The 22,264-nt window shown below is 40.4% G+C and overlaps 1 protein-coding gene across 3 annotated transcripts in view; it reads right to left on the bottom strand.

The window, feature by feature from the left end:
* GRHL2 (grainyhead like transcription factor 2) overlaps positions 1 to 22,264 on the bottom strand; it is a 150,909-nt gene that overhangs the window by 25,474 nt on the left and 103,171 nt on the right. For all 3 annotated transcript variants that reach the window (XM_021688703.2, XM_021688704.2, XM_021688705.2), the window contains exons 9-12: positions 16,293 to 16,451; positions 10,258 to 10,345; positions 9,654 to 9,793; positions 5,059 to 5,090 (exon numbers count right to left, since the gene is read on the bottom strand). In XM_021688703.2, coding sequence (XP_021544378.1) covers positions 5,059 to 5,090; positions 9,654 to 9,793; positions 10,258 to 10,345; positions 16,293 to 16,451 — 419 coding nt within the window. The remainder of the gene's footprint in view (positions 1 to 5,058; positions 5,091 to 9,653; positions 9,794 to 10,257; positions 10,346 to 16,292; positions 16,452 to 22,264) is intronic.

Raw genomic sequence — 22,264 nt, 5'->3', positions numbered from 1 at the left:
CATCATACCTTGCTATGATTTCATAGTTTGCTTAGCATCCCTGAGAACCTTATCAAAGAAAAGTATCTGGAGCTCTGTAAAGTGCTCCTTTAAAAGAAGTAGTGCAGAATTCTAGAAGATATTTATTTTGTGCTGATGAACACAGGGTGATGACTTTTTAGATTTAGTATCATGTTGATTAAATGCACTCACTGGTGATTGGTTAGTAATCTCTAACTTCTCCAAAGGGTATTGAATTTGAGCCAAAGTGTTGGCTTCCATGGTAGATGAGCACCAGAACTGGCTCTTTTCCTCAGCAACACTGTAACCAAGCTCATGGTTTGGTCTGGCAACACCTATGGGACTCTCCCTCCTGCAAGAGGAATGGGAGGGCCCTCTGCTGGCGTCACTCAGCATGACAAGTGAAGTCATTCTGGGGAGCTGTCTCTCTGAGCTGGTATGGGACCAATCCACAGGGTTGCCCTGCCCAACCTTTACCTTCTCCTGGCTTTTGTTTTCCTAAAGTTTCAGCTTTTGAGGAGATAATACAATGTGGCCCCAAGGCGGTGTGCCTTTGAGAAGAAGCAAGGGGATAAGAGACATTTTTGGAGAGGATTGTGGTCTGAGGATCCCCGGCAGCACCATGGTGATGGCAGATTCTTGGAGGGATACCACTGTCCTCCACACACAGGACTGCCGAACTTGCCAAGGATCCCTGTGCCCCAAATGCAGTGTGAAAGCTACAGAGCTGCTGAACTTGAAGGGACCTCACTGCAGGCTGGAATGGGGGCACCACCATGGGGTGACCGTGGACAAGAGATTAAGGCAAGAAGGGTTTTCTAGGAACTAGAGGTCAGATGGGGATGGAGACCAGATCCCCTGAAGTAATGGAACAGAATAGCATTTCCCACCATGTGACATTTGCATAGCAATTTACATATGATTTCAAGGAGTTTAAAGCCCTTCCCTCTTCCCCATAAGAGCCATTCATGAATCCCTCATTAAGGGCCCATATTCCACAGAAAATTCTTCCTGTCTGGCTTGTTCTTTCCATCCTTCTTCCTCTCCCTCTCTTCCATTTCTCAATTAAGTATCATTTACTGAAGGACAGTAAAGGAACTTGAACGACAATAATTACAGCTATGATTTTTTTTTTTTGAAAGCACCTTCCACATGCCAGGACATTTGGCATACTAATGCTTATAACTCTATCAGGTAGGTATTATTATTTGCTATTTTTAGATGAGACTCCAAAAAGTTGTTATAAAGTTACAGAGCTTGTAAAGGCCTGATTCAAATCATGGCTGCCTGGCTCCAAAGCAGTGGTTCTCAAACACTGCTGAGCTTTAGAATCACCTGGGGACTTTAAAAAGGTCTCCATACCTACACTGCCTCCCATGCCAATTAAATCAAAAGCCATGGGGGTGCTACCTGTATGTGAGTTATTTTTCAATTCCCCAGGTGATTCCAAATTGCAGCAAGAGGCCTGCTGCTGAGAAGGGGTGTCCAAAGCCTCTGTATCTAACTTGGATCCCCTGCCTATGAAACAAACCTGCGCCGGTCTGTCGATGCCCAAACTCAGCACCCGAAGTCACCCCCAATACTCACTTTATCATCAAAGAGGCAGGAGCAAACAGGTGTTCCCCTTTTTGTTCCGTCTAGGCACTTGGCTGATGATGGCTCCCCATCCCACCTCATCTGCATTTCCTCTACTTTCCCTCCTGAATCACACTCGGGTTGGCCGGCACTTGAGGCCAGCAGGTTGTACTTGTGAACAAGTCTGTGTCCGACCACCACGTTGGCCTCGGAGTTGCAGGCGGAGGGAGTGGAGTGCCTCTGCTGCGCCTCCTCCGGCTGCTGTTCAGTGAATGCTGCTCTCCGGAACTTAACCAGATGCTTTCATACTAACTGATTCTGCCTGGCAGGGAGTGACAAACTGGCCAGAGACAGTCCTGATGGAGGCCATGTGAACGTCAAGGAAGGTGGCACACCCCTCAGGACTCTGCCCTGACCCCCTCAGCCAGGTACACTCCTCCGGGCTTGTCACAATCTGGGTCCCGCACTCAGAGGCTGAGCCAAGGATGTGCCTTTGTCAAGGCCAGAAAGCTATCACGACGGGGGCCCGTCTCTGCCGCACTGGCAGCCATAGATCAAGAATGAAGAGAATGAGATGCCAGGGCACGATGGCTCAAGTGGGACGTGGGGAGTGCCGCTAGGCCGGGCTCCGATCCTGCCGCTATCACCACCAGCCGTGTGACTTAGAACACTGTCCCGTCCAACGTTCCACCGCTCTTTATAAAGTGGATGCAATTACAGCATCTTCCCCATGGGAATTTTGGGAGAATTCAACACAACACAGAAAGCCTACCTAGTCCGCCTAGCCAAGATATCCAGTGAATGCTAATTATTACTTTCACACATAACAATAGCCAAGTACCAACCGTGTATTAACACTAAGGCTCCAAGGCCACCCACGTGCTCAACTGAAGTTGAATTAGATGTAGGAGAGACAGAGACTCGGGCCTCGGGCCTCATGATTATGCAAGAACAGAGGGTAATTCTTACAGCGAGGCCAAGCCACACGAGTTAGAAATAGGTCACCTGGCCACCTAAACGTTGCCAGCTTGCTAGGAAGGACAGTGTAGGCTGAGGTTGGTTGCCAAGGGAGGTCTGCACATGAAGCAGCACTCGGGTCTCAGGCACTTCTCCCTTATGAGGCTAACTTCTCCCAGAGAAGGGAAGAGTAGAATGTTAGTGCTACATGAGACCTCGAAGATCACCTCATCCAAAATCCTCATTTTACAGCTGAGGAAACCGAAGGCCAGAGGTCAAGGAGCCAGCCCAAGGCCTCCACACTGGTAAGCAATGGCCTTGGGGCAGAACGTGGGCTTCCTAAGCTCAGAGTCCCTGTTCTTCCCGTGACGCCACAAGGTCCCTGGCAAAATATGTGAGTAACAGATTAGAATCGATAGTGCTAATCTTTCTGCTCCTTCCAGCCACTGGGAATCTATTACCTATGTGCCAACATAAAAAGAACAATCTAATTAGGTATTTAGAAAACTGAGAACTCTGAATTTAGAGGTCAGATCCTGGACAAGGTTCTGCACTTAATTCTCTACCCTTAGACCAGAGGGTGGCATACTTTTTCTTATGTAAAGGGTCAGATTAGTAAATATTTAGGCTTTCCAGCCTACACGGGTCTCTGTTATAACTACTCAGCTCTGCTCCTGGGGCAGGAAGGCAGCCACAGACAAGACATAAGGGAATTAACATGTCTGTGTTCCAATTAAACTTTATGGACACTTGAATCTCATTTAATTTTCACTTGTCACATAATATTATTCTTCTTTTGGATTTTTCTTTTTTTTTTGACCATTTAAAAATGTTTAGAGACAGGGGCGCCTGGGTGGCTCAACTGGTTAAGCGTCCAACTCTTGATCTCAGCTCAGGTCTTGATCTCAGGGTCATGAATTCAAGCCCTGCATTGGGCTCCACGCTAGGCATGGAGCCTACTTTAAAAAGAAAAAAAAAAACAAAAACGTTTATGGACTGTTCAAAGACAGGTGATGGGTTGACTTGGCCCTCCGGCTGTAGTTTACCAAACTCTGCTCTAGGAAATGAACTCAGCAATATCTGCTCCACTTACTTCACCTTGAAATGTTTTATAAATAAATATATTAATTGCATAAGCATAGGGAAGCCCCAGTTTGACTATAGTCTGAAAAAAACTATCTAGAGATTTTAGTTATACAGATATAATGCAAACCAAGATTTTAGTGGTATATATGTAACGTAACATAGATATTGAAAAATGAGGGGCGCCTGGGTGGCTCAGTTGGTTAAGCGTCCGTCTTCGGCTCAGGTCATGATCTCAGGGTCCTGGGATCAAGCCCCACATCGGGCTCCCTGCTCAGTGGGGAGTCTGCTTCTCCCTCTCCCTCTACCCCTCTCCCCTGCTTGTGTGTGCTCTCTCTCTCTCTCTCTCATGCACACGCTCTCTCTCAAAAATAAATAAAGTCTTAAAAAAAAAAAAAGAAAAGAAAAATGAATGTAGTTCTAGGTTGCTTTAAGAGAAAAAAGGGTCCAGGTCACAAGAAGAAATTATCCCAATATAATCTCCAGCTCATATGGTTGAGAACAGATATTTATTTCTGAGAGCCAATTCTAGGGAAACAAACTATTAAAAATGTGGTGGTATCCCCTGGAGTGGAGATACTGAAAGGTAAAACTGTGTTTGAATGAGGAGGAATGGATGGGGCTTATCTAAAGAGCAGAATAGAGCCAATGGGTCAAAGTCAAAAGAAGGTAGACATCCATTCAATAAACTAACTTTCTGAGAGCTGCAACTGTCCAATGGTGTCATGAGTTAGCTTACATACAGTGAGAGTGTTCAAGTAGAAGCTGCCTGACTACCTATCAAACATGTGGTGTACTGTTAAACTGCTTAAAAGAGAGAGTCAGCTAAATGACCTTGAAGATTCCTTTTTGTCTCTAAAATTCCAGGAGTGCATAAAATGAGTAAATGCACAGAAAGCACCATGCAGAAATTGATGTGCGAGACACTTGGGAGCCCTAGTGACCCCATGTAAACCCTCTCTTACCTACAATCCCAAGGACAGTGACTAGGTTCTCAGCCTCCCTAGCTTCATTCTCACCAGCCTCACCACTAGCCTTGGGCCCATTTCCCAGAGTGAGGGCTTCAAGAGGTCCACATGGGTGACCCGAGCACTACTAACTAAGCAGGGCAGGCTGTCGCCCTGGCTCCCACCTCAAGCTCACCTTGACCCTGTGTTGGGGCCAGAGATTTCAGTCACTGGATTATTGGTGAAAAGGTAGAATCTTGAAGCGATGTGTCACTTAGAAAAATAGCTAGTTATTCAAAGGCAGATCACAGAAAGGAGAGAGATAAAGAAGGAGTGGGAGGAGAACAGCATTTCCCCAAACTTCCTCTCAGACAGCCCCAGAGTCAAGCCTTTCTCATTTCTCAGCTCTAAGTCCATGGTTATCCTGCGCTCCAACAGCCATTTCTACTGACATGAACTGACTTCGGATGTAAAGAGAAAGAACTGAGTGTCTTACCCTTCTCGTTCATCATCCGTGTTGTAATACACCTGTGGAACAAAACAACAGGCTTACTGTAGGTTAGACCAAGAAATGGAAATAGATTACGTGATGCACTGACTTTCCTAGGCTCTTACACTGTCTTAAAGAAGACAAAAGGCAGATCTGTTTAATGATGCTGTGTGTGTGTGTCGAAGGAAATACAAATTTTACATCATATTCTTCCTAGGGTTAATTCTTGGATTTTAAGGAAGTAAAATTGGAAATCATTCTGATCAGATTACCTACTAAACCAGCTCTTGCCTTGACATTAAAGAAATATTTTAGCAGGACCTACAAATCATTGTTTAGAAAGGCTCTGGAGCAAGGTGTGTGAGTATCCAATCCCATCGGGTCCACAGGTGAGCTGACCACAGACAATGTGCTCTGGCAAAGGGAGGGGAGCAAGAGAGTCCCAGGGCAGTGCAGCAGCAACCCCAGGCCCCTGTCTGTTCCCCGAAAGGGCCTGGGTTATTCCGGCATCCCACAGCCACAAACATTTAGAGTCGACTGTCTTCAGGCTGGGAAAAGGTCATGCAGCTCTAGGAGGTGCTCCAGGCCAGAAGACCTCTGAGAACAGATTTCTTTAGGTGGTCAGCATGGTGGCAGGCAGAACCAGATTTAAGGAAATTATGAAGCATCCCTATTATTTTATGAAACTACAGAAATCCATAGGGGATCTTATATGCATGTAGGTCCTCTTGACCCAATTATTTATAAAAATTAATTGCAGGCCTTTCTTGAGCTTTATCCATGTGCTTCAGGACCATTTTTATTTGGGTGAAGGACAAGACCCAAGTCAGCATCAGACATTTACATTTTAATTTCAATAGTCACTTCTGGTGCTAGTATACTTCGTCACTGTCCCTGCCTCAGTTGCCTAGGAGAAAAGCTCTGCCTAGACTGACACCCTCCTTACAAACCTTCTCAAAGGCTCCTGGCAGTGCCTGGGATGCTGTCACACCCAGACTTCACAGTATAACAGAGCTGGTTCCCGGGGACTCTTTGGGCGTCAGCCATTCTAGTCATTAGCAAGATCTCCACAGGGAACTTATCCTCTTAAAACTTTTTATGTCTACTGTTGTATACTTCGTTTCTTTTTAACAGAAAACAGCACAGGCAAGATGTTTTCTTCCACCATATCCCAGGTTTCAATGTGGCACTGGAGCATCCACCACGGTGATATTCTAGAAGTGGGACTATTTAGGTGCATATGGAGTGACCCACATAAGTGAGGGAGCCTGGGCCATAGCAGTGGCCACAGAACTGGATTTTTGGGAAAAAGTTCCTGATGTTGGCCTGTTTTTTGCTAGCTTCTTTAAATGTGGCATAATGCACCTGCCCTGTCTGACTATATGACAGGGTCATGGAGGGCTCTCTGCAAAGTTGACTGGTGACCCCAAAATGAAGCAGCCTTCTCTTAAGTGTTTTCCTGCCCTCCTAAATGGCCTCTACTACACTGTCCCTATCCCTGTCCTTGCACTGGTCACTTCTCTCACAATGACCCACTGTTTCTTCCTTGTTGTCTGTAGGTCTTATTGCATGGATTTAATGTTTAGAGAGTATTTCTCACACTTTATAGAGTGCATAAAAAATATGGAACCCTCTTCAGAGATTCTGATTTAAAAGACTTGGAATGGAACTTGGGAACCTGAATTCTTTGGGGGAAGGCAGTTTACAAACCACAATGGGGAAGACAGCTTCGAGGGTATGAGGGAAGAGCAAAGTCCTCCTTGGGTTCAGGTGCCTTGAGGCAGTCTGATCAGAAAGATGATGCCTCTGTATCTCACAATTTCTCCCAAGATCCCCTATCACTTGTTTTTAAAGGCATTCCAAAGAAAAGCCCCAGTGACTATCTGGGATTTGATGTGAAGAGAAGGAGACTAAGATCTCCATAGTGCTGCACACTGGGTTCATTCCCTCATATTAGTTTTTGATAATTGTCTGATGAATCCACATGTGCATCGGTAACAGAGGCGGAGGGAACATGTGGGCTGTCAGTGAAAATACCCACTCCCCAGCCCATGTTCTTGGGTGACTAGGAATCACTGTGCCATAGCTCGTGAGCCCTCAACGTGACTGGGGGTCTCTCACTGACCCTGAGAGCCGGAAGGCTGCTCCCTCTCCAGCCGCACAGAGCTTTGATGTAGCTGATTTTGACAAGGCTTGTGTCTGCTGTGGTCACTGAGCTGCGCACCATCACCTGCCTTTCCCCCTCCCCGGGGCCCCATTTATGGTACAACTGGCCCACATTTTGACCCGCCACGGCTGGATCCTGTTTCGCATGTCAAAATCAGCCACCTCCCCACACCCACTTCTAACATCATGGCACTGCCAGCTTCCCTCCTGCCTCTGGACCCATCTCCCTGCTTTCTAGCTCTTCCAAAAAAAGGCAGGCTCTAAGTCCCAGCTAGCCACACTGTAGGCGCTCCTGTCCTTGGGCCAAGTAAGTTGATCAACCATAGAATATTCACACACTGTTCCAGAGCACAGCTGTGTTCCTTTGTTGCCCAGAGCTTAGGCAGGCTCCCTCCCTCACTGACCCCCCTAACTTTGACTCCAAGGCCACAGGGGAAGCCTGAGGGCTCTGCAAGGGTGGCCCCAGATTGCAGAACTTAACTTCGCCAATGACCTAGGGGCGCTGACTGAGCTGCTTTGCAACTGCTAAAACCAAAAGACTGTACAGGCTATATTTCCCTTGTGATTCGGCCACAGGCTAGGAACCCAGTTCCAACATGGAGAGGCCAAGTGAGGCCAGAAGACTCACAGACTTGGTCTTTTCCTCTGAAGATTCACTTACAGCTTTGTATATTTCAGGGAAATGTTGCCAAGAGAACAGGTCAGGCTGTCAGCTTTGACACAGAGCTGAAGCCAGAATGATGACGGTAAACAGAAAGAACAATTTAACTCAATTATCCTTTCTTCTGGAAAGTATGGATACCCAGCTTCATAAAATCCTATGGGGTTAAGACTGTAAATAAACAAATCACCATACTCTTGGGAATTAAAAAAATAAATAAAATGAGGTGCTGGCACTCATAGTTTGATAAATCTTCTTTCCCCTTTGTGACTTTTTTCCTATCGAACAAGTAAAACAAGATAGGACTGTTAAATTAGTTTTTAGTGGAAGGCACTCTAAGAAAAAACTATACTATTTTGTTACCATGTTCTGTCATGAGCAGCAACAAAGAAGCCCTGCTTGTATAACTGTTTGTCTCAGACCTATAATGAAATAACACGGGGAGGGACAGTATATTCTTCAGAAGGAGCAAGTAGAGCCAATAACGATTTCCCCTCCTGACTAAGGTCAATTCCACTGAGTGTCTGAACACTTAGAATGGGAGAAAAACTATGCCTCTGTTTCTCAAAACAAACTTTTCCTCAGAGGATTTTGAGTTTAAAAGAAAACTAGGGCGCCTGGGTGGCTCAGTTGGTTAAGCGACTGCCTTCGGCTCAGGTCATGATCCTGGAGTCCCGGGATCGAGTCCCGCATTGGGCTCCCCGCTCGGCGGGGAGCCTGCTTCTCCCTCTGACCCTCCCCCCTCTCATGCTCTCTGTATCTCATTCTCTCTGTCTCAAATAAATAAATAAAATCTTTAAAAAAAAAAAAAAGAAAACTAACCCATACAAGTTTCACTAAAACCCAACTGATTTAGTGAAAGACAAATCTGGCTAATGCTAGGGAAGTACATTTTTTTTCCTACTCTATTTTAATTTATCACAAAAATAAATAATACTAAAAATATTAAAGAAAGAAAAAATCATCCATCATTTAATCCTACACACCAAGTGTTACAATTTTTGTTACCTTCAAGTTCAGGTATGTATCTAGAATCACGGTACAGACACAAATGGGTATTCTAATTTTTTCTTGCACTGAACATTATCATAACTAGTTCCTATGTTGCTACATAATTTACATAATTATAATTTTAGTGACCACCTAATATTTCATCAACTTGAGCTACCATAATGAGTTAATTATTTGGGTATTTATGTTATTTTAATTTTAGCTCTTTAATTTCGCTTGTAGATGTAACTAGAACACAGGAATTACTTTTAAAAAGGCTCGTCTACAATCTCATTTTTCTTTTGGTGTGGAATAATTTACATATTCAATGGGAACTGTTAACTTACTAGGGGGAAAAACTGTTGATACGGTTTTATGTAATCAAAAAGTTTTCCTCTTGGGCAACTTTCTGAAGTTATAGGTGCAGTTCAATTTCCCACCATTAGATGGAGCTCTATTGCACCAGGTTGATCCCACACCACCAAACCAACAACACAAAAATTCTCTGGGTTTATCAGCCTCCTTACTTTCTTCCTCTTTCATTGCTTTGTCAACACTTCACTACTACCAGCTCACTCTCTTCTTCCCCTTACTAAGTCAGTTTCCTCTCCTGAGACACTCCTTTCTATAAAAATCCGTTTTGTTATGGAATGACTGGCTTTCCGCGGAATGCATGGAGTGCAGAGGTTATTTTCAAGGTCAACACTGCCTGATGTGATTCTGTCTTAAAGCTCCACCGGCCCCGGGGAAGGATGGCAGGTGGATGTTAGAAGGTAGGTCCTACCTGTCCCGTCCTCTGCAGGTTTGCAAAGTGAACATCAGGTATGAAGAGGACCGGCTGTGAGTGCAGGTCAGGCATCGTTTTGAAGTAGGTGATGTCACTCTTCTTCTGTAAAGGTATCGCCGCCAACTTCCCATCAGAGGCTGGATGTGAGAGGGTTATGCATGACTAAGAACTCTCAGCTGTGAGCCCTAGTCTGAGTTCCCTGTTTTCTCCTCTGAAGCTTTCCAAAAGCCACAGATGTGAACACACTTTACAATCGCCCCCTCTCCCACTGCCAAACCAACAGAAAGAGCGTGAACTTCGGGTGAGCACTCTTGAGGTGAAGCCCCTCGTGCACTCCCGTCCCTCTCTGCACCCTAGATTCCTTGTCTGGAGGAGGAAGATGTTGGTCTCCATGATATTACAGTCCCTCCCAGCACAAGGAATCTGTGATCATGGGATTCCACTTGCTTTTCACCGAGACAATTCACCCAGTCTTCGAGGCTAGGGAAAAGCAAGCCACCCCCTCACATATCCATAGTTTCACCCACCATCCACTTCTTTCCACCTGTTCCCCTAGTGGGCGTGGCCTGGCCAGAGCCCACCCCTCCTTAGCAACACTCACAGTTGTTGCAGGGGGTTTGGGAGGCCTGGCCTTTCCCCTTCTTCCTGTTCTGCTTCCTCTCTTCGTCTCGGATTTTCCTTTCTGCTCCCTACCAGGGAAAAACAAACAATGCCAGCTATGTTACCAGAGCATGCAAAAACAGTGTCCACATACGAGTCTCTAGGATAAGAAACAAACCAGGGGTAAAGAGAGAGCAGGCAGCCCCATTTCTGTGCCTCTAGGGAGGTCAGGCCTCGGTTCTGAAGGCTGAGACAGATCCTTAGTCTGTACTACATTTCAACCTCCGAGCGATCCCACTTCTTCCAGATTTCCCCCTTTTTTTGAAATCCTGCCTATTTATACAACTTCAATTTTGAATCCACACAGAAAGACCAGGCCCAGGTTCCTATCCCAGTGAGGCCGGTTAAGTAACTTTAGTGATTATAATAAAATGTCATTAAGATAAAGCACTGGCCTGTTAACATCATTCCTAGGCACCGAGAGAGCATTAAAGTTGAATTTGAATTCCCTATAAAACTTTTCCTTTGCTCGATGTCATGGAACTTTCAAAAATCATTACAGTAGTGGAAACGAGGCGGGGCCTAAGGAAACTACAAAAGATGTATGATCGCTTTGCACATACAAGTATGATTTTGGTTTTCGTTTTAATGTGTTCATAAGTGCTTGGAGATGGTACTTGTTCAACCAAATAGAAAAAAGTTTGGTCTATTCACTTCCTTTTTGCTCCTCTGTTCCTGGTAATCTGACTTTTTCATTGGCTTCTCTTGCCAAATCACACTCTACTTAACCAATTGACCATCACCTTGTATCTCTTTCCTTCTTGGCCTTCAAGGATTCCCTGATTATTATTATTATTATTATTGTCACTCTTCTGTGTCCACTTTGCCAACTCATTTTCCTCTTCCCAACCCCCAAATACATATGTTCCAATGGTTTTCTTTTCCTTTCTCTCTCTCCATTCTTGCTGCAAAGAGTTCACCTGCACCCTTATTTCCATGATGTTCTAGACAGGTGACATCCAGACAGACACCTCAGACTAGACTCCTGCCCTAGATTTCAGATACACATTTACAGTTCCTGCCCTTTGTGACAGTATACGTAAGGAGTGGTGAAGCACACACTGGCTGGCAACCTCTAATTAAAAATTGCCCCTAACTCATCACACAAAAAAGAGAGATTTTAAAAATATAAAAATTTAATCCTGTTATGCAAAAAAAAAAATCCATTAATAGGCAAAGGACAAAATCGTGAAAATATTTGCAACAAAATATCATAAGGTACTAAATCCTTAATATAAATAATGATTCAAATTTAAAAGACAACTAATGCACCAATTTAAAAAATGGACAAGAGTCATGAAATAGGCACTTTACAGAAAAAGACTTACAAAGCTTTGAATCAAAACACTGAAATACATGTTTTGTTTATTAAATTGGCTTTAAAAAAAAAAAAAGCAGATTCCCAATTCTGGCCAAAGTAAATGCACAACACAAGAGATCTGGAGATTTGTGGGCAACGAAGGCATCAAAAGGAGATAGCATTAGAGCTAATTCTTGAAAAATGAGTAATTATAGTTAATATTTACATAGCACTTACTCTGTGCCAGGTGAGTTCTAAGAGCTTTACATAGATAAGATCTGAACAGATTTAATAGTTTAACCAGATATTTTAAATATGTTTTTATGTCAAAAAACTTCTTACTACCCAAAGGGAGTAATTATTTTATAGTGCTTCACTTATAAGTTTTGAACTGTCATGGATAATTATAAACCATGGAAATTCAGAGCAAGAGGGAGATAAAATATAGAAATATACCCTTTGGAAGTTTCTTCATGATATATTAAGGTTTTGCAGAGGTTTTATATCTAGATAACATATAATATTTTGAGAAAATAAAGTGTTAAATGTACAGACATTGCCTTGTTGAAATTGATGTGAGATATAAGCAAAAGTCTCCTATTATTCATTTTTTGTTGGGTCCATAAAACATCTTTCTATGTACCTGGAGTTCTGTACAACATATTGTTTAATATAAATAAAAACGTAAAACTTTTTCTATCTATATAAATTACAACTCACTGAAGATATACACCAAGGTTTGTCAAGCAGTTTTATTTCTAAAACTGTCAAGCAGTTTTTATTTCAGGTTAAACTATTAATTAATTTATTTCTAAATTGGTGCCTTATTTTGTATTATTACTTTGAGGAAAAAGCCTGCAATTAATTTGTTTCAAGACTTATATATGTTCAGTGTCAATTTTTGGGCAATAAAGTCTGCTTATTATTTTACAGGCATTCTTTGATATGCCAAACCAAATAGATTAACATAAAAGCTAGAGTGGCTCCCCACAGAGCCTAGTCTTGGTGCCATGTCTATATAAGAAATTTCCTGCCCAGAATGCTCAGATATCAGCATGACAAAACAAGTCTGGATGGTATCCAAACATTTCTAGGAGAACCACAGTTCCTATTTCTAAAATAAAGCTTTGACTTCATAATGCCCCAGGGAAGCTTAGATATATTTAATTAAGATGGAGAAAGCTTCCTTGAACATGACCTTCCATGAATTCCTTTACTTCCTTTGATTATTTGTGACCTAAGGCTTCTAAAAGATCTTCTTTCCACTCTTATCAAAGTGCAAAAAAGTCTAGCTCTTCCAGAACAGTATAATTTGCTACAAAGACCAAATTTATCATTTGAAAATAATTTCCCCTACCTAAATGTTCACTTTGGAGTGTTAGATTTAAAAAGTATGCCTGAAGATTTCCTGATTATATTGTGATCACTCTTGCCACCTCTTGAGAGGTGATGGCTATCTTTATTTGACACTTCAATAATTTCTCTTAAATTTATTTTAAGAGTGTGTCCATAACCAGTTGAAAGTTGGCCAAGGTACCAAGATGGTTTGCAGGGGTATCTTTAGCTTTTCATAATCTTCAATAGTCATCACCTCCAAATAGCCATCACTTTCCAAACAAGAATTAATAAAGAGAAAAAAACTATTATTAAAAAAAGAACATGGCTTTATTTCTCAAGTTTTGCTCAATATGTACTTACTATTTATACTACTATAATTCTTGTTTTTCAGGAAAGATAAGGGAAGTAATTAAATATAGATATAAAGACACAGACATAGGTATTAACACAGGTAGATATATAGACAGATCCCAAATTTTTTTTAATGCAAAAACATGTATTTCCATAGTAGTATCATAATATCAAAAAAAATCAGAGAAAGTCTTTATTTGATTCTCACAGGTGTGTTAATTATAAATAAAGCTGGAGAACTACAAATAGTGCAGAACTCCATCTGTTTAAGATTCTTGATTGTGATTGGGAAACTTAATGATTTTAAAATGGAATAGCTCTTAGTTCTTTTGCTTTAGAGGAGAATTCAAAATAATCATTTGCATTTATACATCCACTTGAAAAGTGGAAAAATTAAACTTTTTCTCTTTTTAATCTCCCAGGAGTAAGTTTTGCCTGGGTTTTGAAATAAGAGCTGCAAATATGGCAAATTACAGCACAACATTTTGTATCTAGCTTATTAGAAAAATGACTAGCAGTTAAGGTTAATACACCCTGCTTGAGATTTCTTCCTTATCCTTAGCATCAGGATAAGTAAACTAAAAACCAACCCCTGGAAACACCGTATAGCACTAGTTTCTTAGAGTCCTAGGGCATAGGTGAACAACAATGGAACACTCTCTCTATTCATCCTGCATTTTCCTTCTGTTTTGAGTTTTAGTATTTGTCATATCAACACTGTTGAAAAAAATAATTATATGAGCATCCCTTAAGGCCTCTCTTTCCCACATTCAATTCCAGCTGCAATATAAAGGTAAATGGACTGCCCAGTCTCTATCTCATCCTTCCCTCTGTTTCTCCTTGCCCCTAATCCCACTCCCCACTTCCAAGAAGGAAATTCCTGGAGGGGGATTCTACAATCTCCCTTAAAGTATTTGGAATACAGTGAGGCAAATTATTTAAATGCTGTCCCATTTGTACTTTAGAATTTCCATGTTGTACATCATCTGAAAATGCTTTTTTAATGTTTAATATGCTGATTTAAAGATATTAACTGATTTTTGTATGTTTTCTTTTGTTTTTAAAGGCTACCTTGGCTCTTTGTTGAGGTTTTGAATCATCAGTTGTCATTTTGGCTTTTTATGTGTACAGTTGTTTACCAATTCAAGGAGTATGGGTTTGGAATCAAACCCTATAGTATATTTGCATCCAGCTCCCCTACTTTTTTGCTGTGTGATTCTGGCAACTGACCCACTGTTTTCTCATTTACACAACAGCTGTGTCTATTGACTTAACTGGCCCCCATACTGGGGAGGCTACCTAATTGTCCCTGAGAGTGCTGTTGAAAGTCTGATGATAAAAGTTTCTTTACAAGTGGTTTTTTTATTCTATTCTGTTCTATTCTATTCTATTCTATTCTATTCTATTCTATTCTATTCTATTTTACTTAGATGCCCAAAGAATATTTTTAAAGTTTCATAAGTTAACAACCAGGTATTGGTTATCCTGGGTTAATTTTCCCAAGTAAGTAGTAGGCTGTTTAAATCTACATATACTTATTTATATATATAGTTTATACTTTCAGTTCTCCTGATTTATCATTTCTCTTAAGGCATTCCCTGGTGTATTTATTCATTCTTGTTTTACATCTAATGTAGTCTTTACTTCTGAAATATTTTAATCTTTTATTTCTGAATTCTTTCTTGAATTCTATCACAATTCTTTTCAAAACAACTCACGAATTTTTCCATGTGAAAAATTATATTTATATTGATCTTCATGACTTCTATGATTTTCTTAATTTCATTTAGCTCATTTTGGAATAATAGGTTATAGGTATCATCTGTTTCATGGGCAGGTACCCATTGTCCCCAAGGAATTCAGGCTGTTCTTAATCTCTTTTTTCATGAGACACTGTATGGGATTCAACTGTTTTTCTTTTCTGATGGTTATTTTTAAGTGAAATGAGTGGACCAAGATAGTTCTGCCGACTTCACGGTTCTCATGCTCTCTCTTCTGATGTGTTCACAAAGTGATAAAAAAAATAGTCTGTATTTCCTGAGATCTGTCTACTCTGTATCCTTTCTCCTCGTCCTTTTTATTGGGAACTTCTCTTTCCTTTGCCCCTTTTTTTGGAGGAGTGGAGGGAGTCCAATTCAACTTGGATTCTACTCCCAACAGCTTTTTCTTGGAGCCCAGTTTTGCCCTAGAAGGGAACTTTAATTTATAACTTTCCAGAGTTTTCAGAGCCCCAGACACTTCAATATTCCATCCCTTTGCATCTCCCAGCAATAGCAAACTGGAATCTAGAGGATCTGTACCCTCCCACCCTGGCTTCACATGCTGTCCTCAGATGGCACACTTCATTCTCTAGTGAGTACCATGGGGCAATTTTTTAGGTTTCCTGTTCTTCGGTTATCAAGTAGCCCCATTGCTTTCCCTCATGATGCTGATATCATACAGGTCTCAAAACTACTGGCTGTTTACTCCCACTCATATTTGGGATTTGTAAGGATCTCATGTCACATAACCACAGGATTTTAAGCTTTGCTATTCTACTTGCTCTATCATCTTATGGTGGGATTCAGAGAGATTAAAAAACTATATCTCCTCCTGAGTGCATGTTTACTAATGAACTTATTTTATAGGTGCCATTTCTATTCCAAAAAGCTCTGGATGCGACCCCATTTAACCCATAAAATAATAAAGGTTATACTGATATGCTCTGGGACAGGCTTATACCCAGTAAAAACTTACCTACGTGAGTAGCACAGTGCAATGTCAATCAGCCATTAAATTAGTGGTAAAATGACTGACTAAAAAAAAAAAAATACAGTTGACTGATGACTCCCTAGATATCTAATAGGAATTGAAAATGAAAGGTTACAACTCCCAGTGTGCTTATAAGGTGATTAATTTGACACCACTAGACAAGAGAAGGTGATAAGGAGGAAATGTCATTAAAAGTAATATCTAATAACAAAGATACCTTTATGATCTTTACTCACTTTGTCGCAGAAGACCTTGATCTGGCAGTAAGCTCTATGAATGGGTTTATTGCTACGATTATTATAACTGTACGTATCAATCTGAATCATCAAAGGAAGTCCTTTCACCCCTTTCTGGGAGGAGAAATCTGTACTCAGGCAATTCACAGTGATGAAAATCTGAGGGTGGGAGAAAGAAAGGAAAAAGTTCACAAGTCACCATAAAAAGGGTCTATTAAAAAATGCATAGGCCTTAGACTTGGAATCAAAATACTACACAATCTTCTAAGGACAACTTAAGAATATTTGGGTACTCTGAAATAAGAACATGCTGAGCACATAAAACTTGATGTAATACATAATTTATAATTTAAATATATAAAAATTGTTTTCACATTAAATCTTGAAATAGACAATCAATACTTTCCTTCAAGTGTATCAGCAAAGTCTTACTTATTTTTCAAACATGCATAAATCAGATGTGTAAAACACTATCTCTGCAACATATTAAAGCTGTCACTTCTAATTATATCACTCTCTCATATCTCTGACCTGGGGTTAAAACAAAAACAAAAACAAAACTACGCAGCATCTTCCCTTGCACACTAGTGCATTGAAACAGTGATTTGTTTATATATCTGTTTTTCCTACCTGACTCTTAACTTTGAGATTTGAGACCATTTCTTATGTTTTTGTATTAGTGGTACCTAATGTAGTGTGCGGCAGAGAGCAGGCATTCAATAAATATGTAATAAATCAATTAGTGAGTTTATCCATAGAAAACCCCCTAGAGATTGGTAGTCAAAGGCCCTAAGTTTTATTTTTCACTTTTATTTTTTTTAAGTTTATTTAATATTTTTAGTAATCTCTACACCCAATGTGGGCTTGAACTGATGATCCCGAGATCAAGAATTGCATGCTCCTCCAACTGAGCCAGCCAGGTGCCCCCTAAAAGCCCTAAGCTTTAGTTCTAGCTCTAACATTAACAAGCTAAGAGACCTCAGACAAGTCACTTCTTGGCTTTGGTTTTCAACTTTTTCTTTAAATCATTTTAAAAATCCTTCCCTGAAGGGCAGAATGTAAATACTAATATACTTCCAGGTTACTGAAAAAGCAAAAGAAGAGCTAGTGAAGGTAAGACATAAAATAGGAGGGAGGAAATGTCGTAAACTCACTGCCATTCTCATCTTAAAACAAGGGGCATCCAGAGATACAACAGAAATAACATGAATACAAAAAAAAAAAATGGAAGCTCCAATAAATTACTGAAGATTATAGTATTGACCAACAGAAGAACTAAAAATAATAATTTGTCATAAAATGTTGGAAGGAATAAAAGGAGCATAAATGACTAAATTTATCCTTATTTTACATCGTGGGTGTATCATTTACAGTTGATTTACCATGGAATAAAGGAATGGGTGCAGCACCTATATTTACCTATATTTATGTGGTAAGTACATCAATATTTAGAAGTGGTCTCTGGGAAAAACCAAGCTTTTTTTTTCATTTATACCACATTTATTATTTTTGTTTAACATAAAACTTTAAATCACTCATTGTTCTTAAACGGTACAGTTATGTATTCTAAAAACCATTTCATCGATGCACTATGTGACCCAAGTTTGGTCCCACTGAAATTTTCATTCACTTTCAAACCCTTGACCTTGTGTGTCACAGCAATATCAAAAAGAACAGCCCTGCAAAAGCAACGAGCTACGGGCATGAGCTACATTTTAAAGGCCATTCAAATCTTTGATTTTACTACCAGGACTGATCTAATTCATTTCAAGCTCTACTGCCTGTAGGCTTTTGATAACATATACAAGCAGATATCTCATTTTTAGTGTTATATCTTCTATAAAGATCATTTTGAATTTTATTTTTGAACCTCTTACTTGATAATGAGAAACACCTCAGTAAAGCACCACATCAATAATAAGGCTAAGATGAAAGGTCTTAGTGACATGCTAGTTATGACAACCTTGTGCAATGTGCCACAGACCCTCTTTGCCAGCCACCATCTGAAAACAAGTGCCTAGAGATGATCTAACAATGGATACAATCACTTCATTCATTCTTTCTTTCTATTCATTTGCTTATTCATTCATCCTATAAACATCAACACAAGCCCACCGTGGGTCAAACACAACTATACACTGGGGACAGAGAAGAAAGCCAGACCCTTGCCTCACGGAGTGAGTGGGCAGTCCAAGAGGAAGACAGATGAGAATCCAGTAATAACCACCACAGGGTGGTCGAGGCTCTCCAGAGAGAGCTGTGTACAGAGGCAGTGAGAACACAGAACACAGCATCAAACCTGGAAGACGTGTGAAACAAAACCCTCGCAGACACCGTGATGAGACAATGGACTCCATAAATGCTTGTGAATTATTTCGGAATGACAGAGAAAAAGAATGACTAAAAATGCAAATGTCAAGTGATTCAGAGGAGCTGAGTGGTAAAGACCACTAAGAGCATGCCATGCCTGTTTCTCCTCCTGAACTTTCAGGGTAAAAGTAGACAGAAAATGCTGTTCTGCTGCTCCTGGAGATGCCCTAACTAGAGAGAACATTCATGCACAACACCAATATTTTTAAATACCTACTATGTTCCTGAGATCGTGCTAGGTACTAGCTTGGATGCACTAGTTACGGTTCTATAATCACAGAAGTCAGAGGCTACATGGGGAGAAAGAGGCAATATGATGGTGCTCTAAAGATTACAATAACTTCATCAAATGCTGATCTATCTCTAGGTCAAACAAACAAATAAAAGCAACTTCCCTGGGAACACTTGGCTCCTTTTATTGTTATTATTATTACTGATAATGGGGTTATCTTGGCTAGAATGTATAAAACACAACGTTATGTCAGCAAATCAGTGATCACTCTGGGGAGCTATGCAGTTGTCCATATTTTTGACCATGTATTTCATAGAGAAATCTTCCTGTAGTGACTGTAATCCATGCAGACTGTTTTTTTCCCCGCCCTCATAACACCTGTGTAGCACTATAGAAGCCAGAGGAGAACAGTGCAGGCATATTTCCTAAGGTATTAGGATTCACAGTCAGGTCAGTGAGTTATCCATACCTCACACACAGTGGACCACACTCAGACAGGCAGGATGCAGTATTCACTGTGGCCTTTGTCAGCTCCAATCACAACTAAGAGAGCTGGGTTGATGGAACGTATATATTTACAAGGGCCACTTGAGTAGGACAGATCCACCGGCTACGTACTACAAGAAATAGACTAAATCCTCTTTGGAGGAACTGAAACAGTCACCCACTCAATAGCAAGGTCTTTAAAGGTCAAATGAGCTACAGTACACTAGATTCTCCCTGGACACACTTAGATTAGGTTCTTTTAATAAAGGAAGATTCTTAGTAGAAGGTCCAATGGGCTCTCTTTGACTCATGGCATCTTGATTCTATAGAAAGTAAACATGAGAATCTGCCTTCTCTGCTACATTAAGTTAGCAGCTCCCAGAATTATCCTAACAGGCAGGGATTTTACAATAGAGTTGGCACTGCTCTCCTCTTGCCTGGCTGCCTAAACCAATAGCAAAGCACAGTTTCAGTGCTTGATGGTATCAATCATAGTCTCGCTGTGCTGCACTCAAAACCTAAATGGTTGAACTTTAACTGCAGTTGGGGGGTAGAGGGGTTGGGAAGGTATGGAAAGGCATTAACTAAAACCTTGGCTTGAGAACTGATAAGCATTTGTTTCATCTTACAAACCCAACCATGTCCCAGTTCCATGCACAGCAGGCAAACGTGAAAGCCAATTTCTTGGAAGTTTATCTACAAAGCACTGTTTGCAAATGTGTATTACAGAAACTTAGGGGAAAGGTATGCTTCCCCCCCACCAAATGTTCATCCAAATTTCAAGCACAGTAAATTCTTAATTCCGTAGGAGCCCTGATTATGTAAAGCACGTATAAATGCCATGAACAATTGGGTCTGTCACCCAATAATTATGAATGTTACATATGTTCATATAATGTTTTCAAAATCTGTTATTAATTTTCCTATAATTCTGACAGTACATAATTTATTCTTTGGAAAAATATTCATTAAACCAGGTGTATCTAGGCAGATAATAGACAGTATTTAAATTTTGTCATTGGCTCAAAAATTGATTCAGATAGATTGTTTCTAAGTATACCAAGACCTTTCCAGAAACAGAGGCAGTCTCACGACGATTGACACTTCTTAATAGAATCTTTTTTTTACATATGAATTGCAATTTCCGTTTTGTAGTTCCTACATAAGACAAGTGACTTTGTCCAGGTTATAATAATTCTCAGTTGTGCACTATGCATATAGTAAGATTTATTAAAATAAATACAGATCAATGGGCTTTAGAATTACTACATTAACTGGATTATTAACTCCTAAGACTTTTTCCAAGAGCTTGCCTTTAAAATAAATGGGTCTATCTTTGATTTACAAAATGATTTGGGATTTACAAAATCCAAATGTCCCTCACTTGATGAAAAACATTTATTTTTTCCTCTTTAAACAATTGTATTTTGCATTTTCAAGAATCTTCTGATCAAAGACAAAGAAAGCTACTTATTTCCTTATTTTGAGACTCTGAAGAGCTCTTTTCGGAGAAATTGCACATGCATTAACCTCCAAATTACAGCAGCATAGCCTACACCAAGAAATCAGCATTTTCAATCTAAAACACAAACAATATATAAATACATAAGTGTGCTCTTGCCAATTTCTCCACTCTGTTTTCTTCTTGGCTCTTGGAATTATTAAAGACCATATGGATGGTTTTCTTAAATATCAGCATTTTTATTCCATTTTATATGATAGTATTTGGTTGCAAATGCAACACCAATGAGACAGAAAGATAGCCTAAAAGTAGACAATATGAACACGTGAAATCTCAGCCTTGGGAATTCATTCATTGCCTTCATGCATTAATTTATCAAATATTTATCAAGTATCTTCTGTCTGTGCCTGGCATTATGCTACACAATGGGACACAAGAATGATGAGATAGACTCCCTACCCTCAGAGAGCTTGCTATTTTGTTGAAGAGCTAAGAAACTCTTAGATTTACTGACACCTCCATTTATATAGCACTTTTAGGGAATGATTTAAAACCTGACAATGTATTTCTTTATTTTCTCCTACAGATACTCTGGGTATACCTGTATATACATACATACACATTGGGTTAACTCACATAGTCTATCATAGTTCTCCATATTCTTTTAGCCTTCGACTCTTTCCATTTCGAGAACATACCAAGTCTGTTCCCAGGTGACAGCCTCTGCTAGTTGCTGTGCCCTCTATCTCCAGTGCTGTTCCCACGATTGCCCCACACACTGCCAACTCCTTCTTCTCATTCAGGTTCCAGTCCAATGTCAACTCTTCAGAAATACCGGCTCTGACCACCCCATCTAGAGTTGTCTTCCTCCTCCTCTTCCCACCTCAGCCCATGACCAGAAGGAAACTCTATCACACTGCTCTTTTCCATTTTCTTCAGAGTACTTAACATTGTTTGGATTTATCTTATTGTTTATCTGTTTAGTGCTTAGTTATCGGTCTGCTCCATGAGGCTACAAGCTCATAAGAGAAGGTCCTTGTCTGTCTCAAGGTCACTCTATTCCTAGTGCCAATCCCATGATAGATACTCAACAAATATTCGTCCAATGAATTAAGAGAAAATTGCCTTTCTAAATACACATTTCCCTCTTTATTCATGCTCTTGCCTTCAAAAGCCAAACCTTCTAGGAAGCGGGATTGCTTTGAGTAGCTGAAGTCATCAAGATAATACAGCAGAGTTAGCCACTCTAACCAGATTTATCCTCAAAATTTGTTATCTGTTTGTATATCAACACATGTAAATTGAGCACCAACTATATATTCAGTATGAATATATATGTGTATGTATATACATGTATATATGCCATGGAGGATGCTATTTATAGATGCTAAGGGAAATACAGAAGTGTAGAGTACAGCCCTA

The sequence above is a fragment of the Neomonachus schauinslandi genome, chromosome 4 (genome assembly GCF_002201575.2).
Source record: "Neomonachus schauinslandi chromosome 4, ASM220157v2, whole genome shotgun sequence".
NCBI lineage: Eukaryota > Metazoa > Chordata > Mammalia > Carnivora > Phocidae > Neomonachus > Neomonachus schauinslandi.
Note: the sequence above shows the minus strand (reverse complement) of the source record. Positions and strands in the feature narration are given on the sequence as shown.